The following is a 14,943-nucleotide window of genomic DNA, read 5'->3' on the forward strand; positions in this document are numbered from 1 at the left end:
AACCTCGTTATTCTGTGAGCTGAGAAGGCAGGTCTGCATGTGAGTGTGTAGTGTATACTGTGGGAGTACTACTTCTGCTTAGCTTTAGTTCATCTTAAAGTCAACAGGGTCAAAACAAAACAAAGATAACAGTGCACTCAAATCTCAAAAGTATTTCTTGCATTCAGACACAGAATGTTGCGCAACACCTTTTCTTGACCTTGGTCTGTGATTTTTGAAGCACTGTGCCTAGGTGTACCAGGGAATTAAACATTGAAAGGAAAAATGTTCATGTAGATAATAAGAAATATCAACAGAATAGTGTAGCTATATAGGAAGGACTGTTGACATTTTCTTTTTTGATTGTGACATATAATGCAAGCATCCCTGTACTGGATGGAAAATCCGGAAAATTTTACAACACAACTCTCATGACAATAATCATATAGGCTTATACTTGTTTATATCTGATTCCTTTTCATTAAGCATGAATTTCAAAACAATGTTTGACATCTGAAGATCTGGTAAAGACTTACATGGATCTAACTCCAATCAGTTAACGCTCTTCCTAAACCATACATTATCTACTATGATAAAGCGCTAGAGCATCATTAAAACATTCACAGTGGTAAATGGATGAATGAAAGCTGCGGAGCCCCTATCAGCTTGAAGTTCACCCCTGCACATGGAAATCCAAGCTAATCAGCAGCAGTCAATCAAACAAGGGAACTAAGCTCTCATATTCCGCATAAGCCGCCTGGTAATGCAAAAACACACATGAACACACACACACACACACACACACACACACACACACACACACACACACACACACACACACACACACACACACACACACACACACACACACACACACACACACACACACACACACACACACACACACACCGTAAAGATAACTTCTGAGCACAGTGTATTTTTGTAAGACTGAAGGGGATTAAAACTATTTTAAAGGCTGTGCAGCATATAACAATGTCTCAAAAGCAACTATCACAGCCACTCATAGCCTTTGTGCAAGTAAAGATCATAAGAGATCACAGATGAAAGCAATCTGATGTGATGTTATAAACAGGACATAAAGGTGGTTTGAAAACTCTGTGAGAACAATAAGCGAGTGCACATTGTTGAAAAAAATACCATCTCATCTTTAAAACTATGAGTTTCCCTGACTGCTTGTAGAGAACAATTCTTCTCTGAAATGTTAACGGCCATCTTTCCCTTGAGTGTGTGCACTAAACCAATCATTTCCTGGCAACACCATCACAGGGAGTTCCCTCATTTTGGATTAGTTTGAAAGATGGCAAGTGTAAACAGCTTAGTTACAGTATATGTTCGGCAGTGAGTTTCTCCCTTTATGTTCAGATTTGACCAAACTAACAAACATTTACTTTGTGTTTACAATAAAAAAGTGCTTATTTAAGGCCTGGTGTGGGTTTGTTAACACAATGATAAAAAAAAAAAAGTAATAATCATTTGGAGATCTTCTTTAACATTGAGATGCAGTTCAGATTTATCTGAACAAATATAAAAAATGCTTATTTCTAAAAAATTGTAGAAGCATGTTAACTCTGCTTTGGTCTGATTTTATTCTGCTTTATACTTTTTCAGAGAAGAAACTTGTTGACCTGCTAGTGTTTTGTACATTGACCAAATAGATTGTGTAAATACCCTGCAAATAGAGTTAGTGCAGCTGTTGTCTCCTAACATTATCAACTTTTTTTTGTGAAAAGACTTTGTCATCACTTGCTACTTTTCAATTCTGTGTCACATATACTGCAGCACAGCTGCTCACTCTTTCAGCTTCAATTGTGTCCTTTATACTGTATTTTATATACTATTGTATCGTATATTGTATAGACAAAAAAAAAAAAGACCCACAGCTGTTATTTGGCAGGTTTCAATCAATATCCATAGATTATGATATATCATAGTGTGTCAGACTCTAAGGTAATTACATGGTATAGTTGACTTGGCTCACGAAGTTATTGATCATGAAAAGGTAAATGCAGTAGCAAGAAATGATTTGAACATCAAAAAAAGTCAGAGGAATTTAAAACTGGAAGTCATTACCTACTTCTCAATGTTATTATTTTGCAATACACACACACACACACACACACACACACACACACAGACGAGAGAGGTGAGACCGGCCTCAAGGGCAGTTATCCAGGTTAGAACCCAATACAGTGGTATTTTAATGTTTCCCTGCCAAAAGCAACCCTGCAGCTCTCTCTCGTGTGTGTGTGTGTGTGTGTGTGTGTGTGTGTGTGTGTGTGTGTGTGTGTGTGTGTGTGTGTGTGTGTGTGTGTGTGTGTGTGTGTGTGTGTGTGTGTGTGTGTGTGTGTGTGTTCAAAGGTACTGTTAACACCGACTTTAGCCTCAGGGACATGTAAAAAGTAAGCATGGCGCACCTGCAGGAAGTCAGATAGCCAAGAGGCTAGGGTAGTCTAAAGACTTCGGCTTGAATGCAAGAAAATCAAACTGCAGCAATGACAGAAGTCCCACTCTTTAGTAGTACAGTTGTCTGAGATATGAACTCTACCTTTTTAGTTTTGAAGTCTGAAAATGTGAAGCAGCTTGTCATCTAACTTGCTTTTCCTTTACTTTTGTATCACATTTTCATCGTTTATATGTTCTCCTTCTTTCACAAGTGATTCCACTGTTTTGCATCATTCACTACAGCAAGACATGCAAGTTAAGTCATTCTGAAGTACAAACAATTGATCCTGAATATTTGAAGTCATCTTTTCATAGCAGTATTAAAGCTGAGAAAGAAAAAAAAAATTATAAAGTGATGCACTAATGAAATAAGTCTCATCTAAGCTTTAAAAATGGTAGGGCTTCAAGTATTCAATAACTTACAAACTAAGATACTGTAGAGTAACACGACCTCTTTTATAATTATAATTTGTATAGTTTCCTACAAACGCTCTCTACAGTATATCATTAAAGAGCGTGGTAGAGACTCTTAGCAGTAAATACACACTAACAACACAAGCAACAATTTATCGAACAAATAAAAAAATGAACTCACCTTCTCTCCTGATGTTACCTCTCAGCACTTTGGCGGTGGCGACCTGAGCCCTGCAGAACCCGGTGATAGTCCCCAAAAATAAAACCGTCCACATCTGGAAAACAACTGGTCCGATCATTGTGATATAAAACTCGTAAACGCCTTTAAGAATAAATGTCCTCCTCAACTTCCAGTGGTTCAAATGAGATGTTACTTTAAATACCCTGCAGCCAAGAAAGTACACACTAACTTTCCATTCAGCAACTTCAAACTTTCATAATCTCCCTCCTCTACCCGTAAATGAGAGCCATTTGTTGACTTCTATGTCTGTGCACACGATGTCCCGTCTCCTGCCAAAGTGCCCCAAAATCCAAGTTTTTGTCCTGGTATAAAAAAAGTTACGCGCCCACAGGAACCGAGAGCAGAACTCCGAAACAATTAAGTGCAGGTGGGGGGTAATATAGCTCCGTTCACGGCCAGACATGAGCTTACAGGCGCCGAACTTCTTATCGTAGATACGTTTTGTTGAGTCACTGAAAATATCCCGAATAGTTCTCTGGTTTCTATCAGACGCGTCTCTGCTGTGAAAGTGGTAACCGAGTGGTGTGCGTTCACCACTCGTGTGTATGTGGGTGTGTAATGGGGTGTGTGTGTGTGTGGGGGGGGGGGGTTAACTGAGGGAGAAGCTGCTGCAGGAGTTTAGAGACGCAGAAAAAAGCACTCTGGGATTGTGGACAAAACAATTTCATTCATTGTAGGCTATCAATCTTAATGTATATTTTTGGAATATGAACTTTAGTAAACTTTGTTTGAAAAATTGAGGAAATGCACCACAGAGGACATTATTTAAAGGAAACCCTCAGAGGAGAGCACTGGGAGGGTCACTACAGTTCAACTCTAGAGAGAGGACGTCTCTGGAGTGAGCTCTTCCCTGGTAGTCATGAAACAGAGAGCTGAGGAAACAGCTGGCATGACTTCACTTGTAAACTAATGACAGAAGGGAGGCCATTACATTCCACGTATTAGTCCTGTAGGCTAAGGGGCTCACTGCAATGTATACACTTATTTTAGATTAATTGAATCTAAATGAATACAATGATTGCATTCGTCCGTCTGTCTGTTCTGACACTGATATTGGTTTTCCTCTTCAAATCACTCACTGTTTTAACCACCTACTTTAACACAGAGGACATGATAGTACTTGTTAAGGATTCTGATAATGTGAAATGAATTGCCGGGAATCATTAAGTAGGCAGGATTGTGTAAGCTAAAGGCATTTCCGACAGTCATTACGTTTGGGATCATTTTAATGAGTGTTTTATCCACAGATATAACATTTCATGGTTTTACTGTATCCGATATTTGCAGCAGTATATGTTTATCGCCCATTTCAATTTTTGTTTTGGTCACTCTCTAAATCATACTTACTGTAAGCTTACCTCACCTTCACTCTCCTTTCTAGTCAACCATGTCCATGTGGATCCCCACATCTCACTCCAAGAGTTATCTTGACTGGCTGAACTTGCCAAATTTAGGTTCTTGCTGACTCAGGAAAAGCCATCCCATTACCCTGAAATTGGCTAATGAGTAAAGCAGCACCTTTAAATCTCCGAAGCACTTAGGGAATGATATAGGTTATTAATAGAGAGGGGAAATTAATTATAATTAAAAGCTATTAGACTAGCCTGCTGAGCTTCAAAGGCATAATGCACCCGAGGAGTGAATTTCTAAGTACACATAAAGATCGCTGGTGGGCACAGATGTATCATGCCGTTAATGGTGGTCATGAACACACTTGCATGTGTACACACACACACACACACACACACACACACACACACACACACACACACACACACACACACACACACACACACACACACACACACACACACCACACACAAAAAGGGCAGAACATGCTAAGAAACTAAGGCAAGAGATCGATTAAATCTGCTACAGACACTGTAATACAATGAAAAGTAATAATGCTAGACTATATTAAAGCACCAAACACACTGTTAAAGTAATTAGAGTACTTATCTCTGCTCTATGTCTGTTTTTATCATTAAGGTGATATACTTCATTCATCGTGTTGTAGAAATATTAGTTGTGTGGATGTACATATATTGCTTTTCCGTTCCCGTATTCTTTTTGTAATTTAGGTATTCCATAGGAAGAAGATTTTCTGTGTGTGTGTGTGTGTGTGTGTGTGTGTGTTGCAGCATATTCATGCTTGAATGATCTGGTCTTGTATTCCCTGAAGAGACTTCACAGTGAATAGAAGTATTGATGTGTAAGCTTAATGTCGAGTGTGTGTCTGTGCATATGGAGGCAGCGGGTTTGTCTTGCAGCAAGAATGTCAACCCTTAAATTAAAAGGCGCTGGTGTAATCCCCATCATTCATAGACCTGTTGTCATTGCTGAAGTTCCCTTGAGCAGGGCTCCTGCACTACTTTAACTTTAGTGTAAGGAAACCTCTTCACTGTAGAAAAAAAGGACTTCTGAATATTTCCAACAGATTTTATATATAGCAATTGGTATTGCTTGATAAATAATACTCTGAAAGAGATTTTACAGACAGAAAAAGTGTATTTTTCTGAGTTTTTCTGTAAAAATCAAAAAAATGTTTAACTTGTGATCTTGGGAGAAGCAGATCAATAAAGTCAATGCCTAATCCGGTGGTAACTTTACATGGGAGGTGTGTGGGGCTTTGTTGAGTTTTATGAAAAGTCCCTTTAATATAATATTTGGATCATCCATTAAGTAGCTTTCACTCTACAGTTCTACCAACTTTGTTTTGACTTCACACAAACAAGGCATATTTTAGAGACATACTGTATATGCTGTGTTATTCTCTCTCTTTTTAAGACACACACTCACACACACATGCTGTTCTAATACAGCTTGTGGTTTTGTTCCAACCGGGCTGGTTTCCCAGAATTGTTGTGGTCCTGATGATATATCTGTGTGCGAGTGTGTCTGATTAAAGCCATATTTATAATATGAATAAAAGACGTCCTCAGGTACTGTTTTAGACAGCAGTCTGTTTCACCAATGATAGGAAGACTTTGCCAAACAGATGTAGAGAGAAAAGATTCATTTGGTAATGAAATACATATACTAGAATTAAATAACAATTGAACTTGTTTGTAGGGTGAAAGGACATGATTTCCTTAGATACTTGTATTCATGCAAGCCTGTGTGGACTACGTGTGCATTTACATTTTTATTGATTCTTCAACCTTGGTTTTATTTTGATCAGAAATGACTCAGATGGAGTGTGGGTGCAAGACATTTGCTTTGCAGTATATTTGAATGAAAATGGCTCGTGTTAACGTTTTTTAAATGAAAACATCGATAAAAGTTAAAATCATGTCTAATCCGTAGCCAATCGAGCTAAAGTAACACGCATAACCAACACAGGGGTTGCAGGATCATTAGTCCACCACTGTGAAAGGGGACTAGATTTGAACATGTTTGAGTGGGCTATCTTTAAATGCAGGCAAACAGTCAATGCCGAGAGCAAAAGAGGCGCAAGGCACTAGCCTAAATATAATCACAGCTTATCCCAACTCCCTTATCGCTTCTCAAGTTGCTAATCGGACTATAAACAATGAGCAATGGACAGAAAAGAATGTGATGGCACGGATATACAATTGCTTCTCCAGAAAACCAAAAACATATCCCCTGCTCACAGAGGCCATTGTCAGACGATAGCCGATGCTTTCCAAGAGAGATTTCCCTGGACCTTTGAGAACCTTGTGAAGGTGAAAATGAAGGCCTTTTCACACATTGCAACTTCAATAGAACAGGATATCACACATCCACTTCACCACGTTTGTCTTTCATTTTGTGTTGTTACTTTTCTGCTGTTGTATGTATTGTTGTTTGTCGTTCACAGTTCTGTGGAGAGGGATCTCCCTCGAGAGACAATTAAGGCTAAACTAAAAAAAATGCCAATGTTTGCAGTCACTCGATTACAGATATGCACCACCACTAATAGCCCAGATAAGTCAAAGGTGAATAGGGCAAAGATCATTGTTCTCTTTTCTTTTTTTCAATGTCTCTGCCTATTTCTTCTTGTGTCCTCCCTGTCTCATCCCCTGCTCACCTCTTCATCCATCCATCCTTTGGCTTAATGTCAGATGAAGGGAGATTAGCTTTGGCAGAGGGAGACGTGTGCAGTGTTTTAGTATGGATGGTTGTGTGGGTGTGTGTGTTGGCATATATGTATAAGCCTAAGAGCCATGTCAAAGAAACATATTTTAGAGAAGTTAAAAGAAGCTATCAATAAAATGTCAAAATGAATTCTATAAAGTTAATAGACAACAAGGGACAATATATGAAGTGTTGCAGCTGTGGCATTTCAGGCATAGTAAAACTACACAGTTTTGCTATCCCTGAAATGCCACAGCTGTTTATTTGGACTCAGACAGGTGTTGTTAGTCTTGCAGAATATTGTAAGTGACACAAATTTGAGCTGACCACAACAGTAATTCTCTTTGAAGGGAGAAATGTTACTCTAACTTCCAAAGGGACTTCAAAGCCTGCAATAAATTGCTCTTTAATACTAAAATAATACCGTTTTTTGGGCTAGCACCACTTCACATCCTTAAATGTCTGCTTCTATGGCAGAAATAAAAAGATAACACTTTTTTCTAAATACAATTGAATGTTGTGTGTACTTTTATGTTAAATATTCTAAGATATGTTGTAAGAAGCTTTGGCCTATGATGATGCTTTGGACAAATAGTAAAGCTTTGTTCGATTTGGAAAAAATAAATGTTCTGATAGACATAAGAATGTGGCTCTATCTCCAAAGGATCTACATAACTCATAATTTACTTAGTTTAAGAGTACTTAACATTATCAAAAATAACATAATGCTGTCATCTATTGTTTAATTTCCTGTTTGTCTTAAAAGTGTGTGTTCAGGTCAGAGTGGCAGATGCCTCCAGGTTCCCATACTAGTCTGTCTTTCTTGGCTACCCTCTGGGAATCTCTTAATGAGCTCATCATCTGTGTGTGTATGAACACACAAATGTTTGCCTACCCATGTTTGTGTGTCACAGTATGAGCAATGGGGCATGCAGTTCATGTTAGGCAGGTTTCATGTGCTGGGCTTGCATTATGTGGCAGTGTAGGAGGAGGAGGTGACTGCACGTCTGTGGAGCATCTGTGTATGTTTCCGTCAGTCTGATTGTGTGTGTGTGTGTGTGTGTGTGTGTGTGTGTGTGTGTGTGTGTGTGTGTGTGTGTGTGTGTGTGTGTGTGTGTGTGTGTGTGTGTGTGTGTGTGTGTGTGTGTGTGTGTGTGTGTGTGTGTGTGTGCAGGGTGCGATTTGACAAAAAAACAGAGGGGGGGATGTTTTTTTAAATTTATTCATAGACAAGAACATTGGACTTTTAACTTGCATAACTAGGGAGAAAAAACGCAAAAAGTAGACAGGCCCTTTTTTCGGGTCCGTGGATTAGTCCCCATCACAACATGGCAAAACTTTTAATAACCCATACATGGATTTCTATTCAACGTCACAAAAACATGCGTACGCACTAACAGGCAGAAAGCACCATAGAACAGCATCAATGCTCTCCATGAAAAGACCCTCCAATTAACTTAAATCAAACACTCAAAATAATTCACTAAATAGCACAACGTGCTGTCAACACTCAGGGACAGGTCTGGAAAACTAGACAAAGTAAACAGTCGGCTCTGGTGACAAATTTGTGGTGGCTTTTTCGTTTTTCCTATCGGGGCATTGTCTGCAGCATTTCGGCCCTCTTCTATCCACAATTCTGCAAATGGGTCCTGTAAAGTAAGATGATATGCTGCTCTGAACGCGTTTCATGTTTGGTTCAGCGCTGTTTTTCCTGCGAAGTTCCCGCACAAAAATGTTACAATGTTTTTGTGTTCGATGACGTTCAGAAATATGCACCGTCTGCCAGAAGGCTGCTGAATAGCCTACTCTGATGTAAAGACACTGAAGATCGTTAGATTTCAAGAGTTTAAGTAGGCTAGCAGTTAAGTTGCATTCATCGCTATCAAGGGGGGGAAATCCTTGTCCCCACCGGAGATAAAAATAATTTAGCAGAGGTAGGGATAGGAAAACCAGAAGGGGGGAAATCCTCACCATCCCCCCCTACAAATCGCACCCTGTGTGTGTGCATGGGTGTGTGTGTCTTTATACATGCTTCGTTCCACTGTTTTGTCCTCCCAATTTTCAGTAATTAGAGATTCTGTATCTCTAGGCTTGAGTAATGGCATCCTGTAGTCTAGAGGGAAGTGACCCTGTGACCATCTGAGTATGACGCATATTCACCATGAACACAATAGACACACATAACATACACATACAACTCAGCTTTAATCATGATTCAATATTGAATGATCACCCTTTTCAACCATTATAATTAAGTATTTACTAAATATGAGTCAACCATTAAAAATCAAACAAACATCCAGGTCAAAAGACGATGTTTCACACTACTCTTTAGATTACAATTCTTATTTTAGGACAATTTGAAGTGAAGTATCTTAATATTAAGGTGACAGTTTAGTTCAGATGAACTTTAGTTTTGAAAATTTAATAAATAATGAATTATTGGTGATACATTTTTAATTTCCATCACTTCCATCTCAATCATAATTCCTGAAGTTCCTGAACAAATTCTGTTTGTATATTCTGGGTGAGGGGTGAATTTTGATTGATATATATTTATATTTTGCTGTTATGCAACTGAATCTCTTGTTGCTGTAGCAACTACAGGATATTGAGAACAAGAAAAAACTAACACAAAAAAAAAATCATCATGAATCTGTGTGAAAGTCACCTCTCTTTTTAATTTGGATCCTTTTGTCAGCTGTTTCAATACAACAGCAACATTATAAATATAGGAACTTACGATGAAAGTAATCAGTATTGTTTTTGTAATAGCATGTTTTTTTTGGTGAATTTGGTCATGTTTTTCAGTAAGTGGTTGTGCTTCTCAGTGTTCATCACTGGGTGTGTGTGTTAGGCTGGCTTGATGAACAAAGCAAAGGAAGGATTATTATGACAAGTTTATCTGTCCTCTGATATCCTATGCTCCATTGACAAAGTTCCATGGTCTACAAGTAAATATCACACACATGCTTTATGGTACGTAAAGTGAACTTGGTGGCATTAAATGCAGACATACACACAGGCATGCATACACGCACTTGACATATGACAGTTCATACATACTGACACAGGCTCTAGCAACGTGGATATAAGGGCAGCAGTGCAAAACAACTGGCCTTGCAGAAACAACCACTCATTGCATAAAAAAGAGACACACATAACATTCAAGCACACAGGAATAAGATCAGAATCAGACACACACACACACACACACACACACACACACACACACACACACACACACACACACACACACACACAAAGTAATGAATAAAACGTGGTTCAATACACCACTTCTTAGAACAAACAAAATAAATGTGAACAACGCTCCCTGACAAACCTAATTGCCTTTTTTCTTTTAATTATCAAGCACACAGCCAGTCATAAAATGTTGAATTAAAACCTTTACGGTCAGTATAATAAAATAAAACACCTTTTTTAGTTTCTAAGCATTGAATACCACAATAAAACAAAACACAATTTTCTCAACAGGATTTTAATACAATTTATGTTGCATTAAAATGGAACACTCCAATTGCTTTCTGAAACTTAATCAGGTCTAAATCTATAACACTGTAATCAGATAATTTTTCATTGTGACTTTCTACATGTCTTACCTGCACAAGGAAATTTGAGTAAATAGTAGAACAACTAAACAAACTGAAAGTATATTTTGATCTTGATGATCCTAATGCACAATTTTTTTAGCATTTTAAAAAGAGTCATCATTGTTTTGTACCAAAAAACATTGCTGATACACATTTGAGGACCCACTGTCAACATTTGATTATCTTGCCATACATCAGGTAAGTTTGGAAGTGATTGATTATGTTCATGACATGATACTCATATTCATAATAATATACACAGTAAAGAAATAAATAATGTTTCTAGACTTGGTTTTATAGAAGTAAAATGGATGGGCAATTTGTAAAAAGAAAATACTGACACAGAATGATCCTTTTCTTTTTATAATGAGTATTTGTCACATATTTCAACCATTGTGGAGTTGCCACTTTCCTTGATTCATGAGGCACCAGAGGGTACAGCACTAAAAATATTCTTTGCACACTGAAACTGTACAATTGAAGCCAAAAATGTTAAACGACAGTAGCTTCACTTTTACAGGATGCTTTGTAAGTGAATTAACTCATCGTCCTCCTTTTGATAGATTCCTCCATTTGAATGTTCCAACTAACCACATTATTATTTAAAACATTGTGTTTTAAGCACCAGTTTGCATTCTAGTTCTATTAGAGTGTGGTGGCATAGATGAATGGCCGGTCATGTTGCACTGCAGGCAGAAGTAAGATGAAGGAGGTACAGTATGTGTAAGAACCGCCGGTTATGTTTTGTTCCATTGCAAGTTTAGCTTGTCTCATTTAACTCGGCCAGTGTATCAACATGATCAAGTGCACACACCGTGCATAATCTAGCTGACATGAAAGAGTTTCTAACTGATGTTGACATTATAAATGATAGTATAGCCTACTTCTACAGTATATTAATAACTGGGACTGTATGCGTGTGTGTGTGTGTGTGTGTGTGTGTGTGTGTGTGTGTGTGTGTGTGTGTGTGTGTGTGTGTGTGTGTGTGTGTGTGTGTGTGTGTGTGTGTGTGTGTGTGTGTGTGTGTGTGTGTGTGTGTGTGTGTGTGTGTGTGTGTGTGTGTCTGTGTGTGTGTGTGTTTGATAAACTGTAAAGATAAGTTGCTGAGAAGTTTGAATAATTAGTCAACTGTTACTGTAATTCCTTCAGCCAATTTTATTTAAACATGTTATTTTTCTTCGTATATACATGCTACCGTACAGTATATGTTGTGTGTGTGTGTGTGTGTGTGTGTGTGTGTGTGTGTGTGTGTGTGTGTGTGTGTGTGTGTGTGTGTGTGTGTGTGTGTGTGTGTGTGTGTGTGTGTGTGTGTGTGTGTGTGTGTGTGTGTGTGTGTGTGTGTGTGTGTGTGTGTGTGAGTGCGTCCAAGGTTGTGTTCCTCATTCCCCATAGAAAAAGAATTGAAATGTCAAGCAGTCTGCAATGGCCCATTAATCCCTGTGTTTCACTGGAGGTCTGCACAGATATTTAGCATGTGACGTGTCATAATAGCCTGATGCACACACACATCTCACATACGCACACAAACACACACAAGGAGGCGGCTCAGACAAGGACATGCATTAGGATAAGGACTCAGTCTTCACTTTTTATCTCCCTTATTCTCTGTAGAATGTGAGAGTTCTCTTCAGCTATAAATGCATCTGTGCAGAGTCAAGATTAAGGAGTGTGGGATTCCCTGTTGTGTACATTTCCAAAATCGAGCCAAGCCTGAAAGGCTTCCACTCAATTCAATATAACCATGTAACTTTTGATGGAATCGTGCTTCTGGCTGTCAAAAGTATTTTTTTTGTTTATTTCATTCTCAAGCTACTTCTGAAAAATAAGTCATTTCTGTGTGATGTATTTCTTTTTAAACCAAAAATATGTTGCATTCAGAAATGCAGTGCCTTAGAGATCTTAATTAAAGTGTTGGAAATTACATTTATGACAGAGGATGTTAGTGTATGGAAGTTAATAATCCACCACTTACAACAATGCTATATTCTCTCCACCTTTTTAAATCAGTTTTACATTAAGGAAATAAACTCTCAGTGAACTGGTGGCAAAGTCCATAGGGACTTGGCCTGGGAACTGGAAGGTCACCAGTTCAAGTCCCAAAAGACCAAGTGCTACCGTGGTGTCCCTGAGCAAGGCACTGCACTGCTCCCCGGGTTGTGTGCATAATGGCAGCCCACTGCTCCTAACACTGGGGATCACTAGGAATGATAGTGCCATACAAAAAACGTGTGCCATTATTGATTAACTGACTGACTAACTATAACTTATGCATTCATTATGCTTTACTAAAATTAAAGGAGCATAAAAAAGTTTAATAAAAAACGTGATGTTAAAAACAAGATCTTTTACAGTGACTAATACAGATTATAATGAGCTACAGCACACAGTGTGTTAACTGACCAAGGCACACACTAATCTTGTGTGGTTGAAGTACTTAACTAAAGGCAGAAATATGCAAAGGAAAAGTGACTACACTGCACCATCCCTTCATCCTCGCCAATTATTCTGACAAATAACTCTTAAATCCTATATTCCACTTTTGGGTCTAAGTGGATACAGGTCAGTGACCTTATTTTGCATTTAGTTTAAAATGGCGCTAACTGTATATATCCAGGGAGATTATTCTCCAACAGTGCCCTACTTCACATTCATCATCGTACTTTTTGTATATTCACAACAGGGAGCTTCTGCTGACCACTGAGCTGCTCTATTGAAACAGTAAGGGGTTTAAATGTCGTGCTTATGACTGTGCTTGTTGTTTGCCAATTCAAGGGATCAAACCAATGATCCCTTTCTGAAAGGCCTTCTTCTCCCACATTTGGGTCACCGCTACCCAAATAGATAACACCTTTACCATGGCAGTCCAGGGTTTCTGTGTTCCAAGTGCCCATCCTTAATGTCTAGATGATTTAAATTTCCCTTATAACAAAAATTGCAGATGAGAGAGAAATTTCCTGACTTTTCTGCATCACTGGCGCATGCAATGTAGTTGTATATTATTTTATATGGACATCAGCAAGATGGAGACAAGTATGAACAGATGAATCCTGATCTCTTAAAGACATTTTCTTGATTATAGCAGTTTTGGCCAGTGTTAACCATACACAATTCTAACGAGTATTTGTCACTCCCCTTAAATTCATCATCTAAATGCACCCACATGCTAAACTGTAATATCAAAATTTAGATATGAGCAAACCATATTTTATATTGACCTGCCTTCAATAAGCCTTGTGTGGTTTAAACTATTATGCCATATTGCACCATTTTGCAGGGTTGCATCTTTTAATTACTAAAGAGATTGTTAAATAGTATAGGCTTCCTTTACAGACTGTGCACCAATAGAGAACAACACAATGAACGATTCGTGTTTAGTGATTATTTTCTACACATGCAGAGGTTTTACAAAAGGCAAAGAGATATACTGTAGCGGACAAATAGTTTCACAACAATGATAATATGACGAGTGACATATAACTCATATTGTACAGGTGGACAGTTTAGGCCTGTCAAACAAGACTCTGTCACTTCACCTCCTTGAAAAAACTATAAAAATAATAACTGTTGTTTCGGAAAAATGATTTATATCAACAATAAAAAGATGGATATACTGTTAGAAGAATAATGTGATTCGCTGAGCATTTTTAATGTTACGAATGATTTTTATTTCTTGGCCAGAGCCCAACCTGTTGCTGAATAATGGGAAAGATTTATGTTCTTTTGTTGTGTCCCACCCCTGAGACAAACAAACTGGGCAACAACAGATAGTGTTCATATTCCAAACATTTATCAGCTAATTATTCATTCCCCTCAGGCTTGTAGAGCAATTTGATTGGCATAGAATAAACACATACTGTAAATAAAGATGGTGAAATCCTTCATGCAAGCAGTCACACTGAAAAAGATAAATTGCTTTCCGGTCCAAATGCCAGTGTCAGATTTTTCCTGCCATTTTACTCACTGCACCTTCAGGCACTTTGAATGAAAGAAACCACTTACATTCACTTAGTGTGCATTACATTTTACAGTATATTTTTTTATTCTTACAGTCAAGGCCGAGGGGCAAATCATTTTTTGGCAAATTTTCCAACTGAGGGGTGGTTTCCTTTGTAGCAAGCCAAAAGGGAGATGATGGGCATGTGCTCAGAGAGTAGGGCA

General features: G+C 38.3%; 1 protein-coding gene across 2 annotated transcripts in view; it reads right to left on the reverse strand.

The window, feature by feature from the left end:
• pdgfd (platelet derived growth factor d) overlaps positions 1-3,602 on the reverse strand; it is a 43,471-nt gene extending 39,869 nt beyond the window's left edge. For both annotated transcript variants that reach the window (XM_063906271.1, XM_063906270.1), the window contains exon 1: positions 3,038-3,602. In XM_063906271.1, the coding sequence (XP_063762341.1) occupies positions 3,038-3,155 (118 nt within the window). In that variant the 5' untranslated portion in view covers positions 3,156-3,602. The remainder of the gene's footprint in view (positions 1-3,037) is intronic.
• Positions 3,603-14,943: the final 11,341 nt, after the last annotated feature.

The sequence above is a fragment of the Eleginops maclovinus genome, chromosome 18 (assembly GCF_036324505.1).
Source record: "Eleginops maclovinus isolate JMC-PN-2008 ecotype Puerto Natales chromosome 18, JC_Emac_rtc_rv5, whole genome shotgun sequence".
Classification (NCBI taxonomy): domain Eukaryota; kingdom Metazoa; phylum Chordata; class Actinopteri; order Perciformes; family Eleginopidae; genus Eleginops; species Eleginops maclovinus.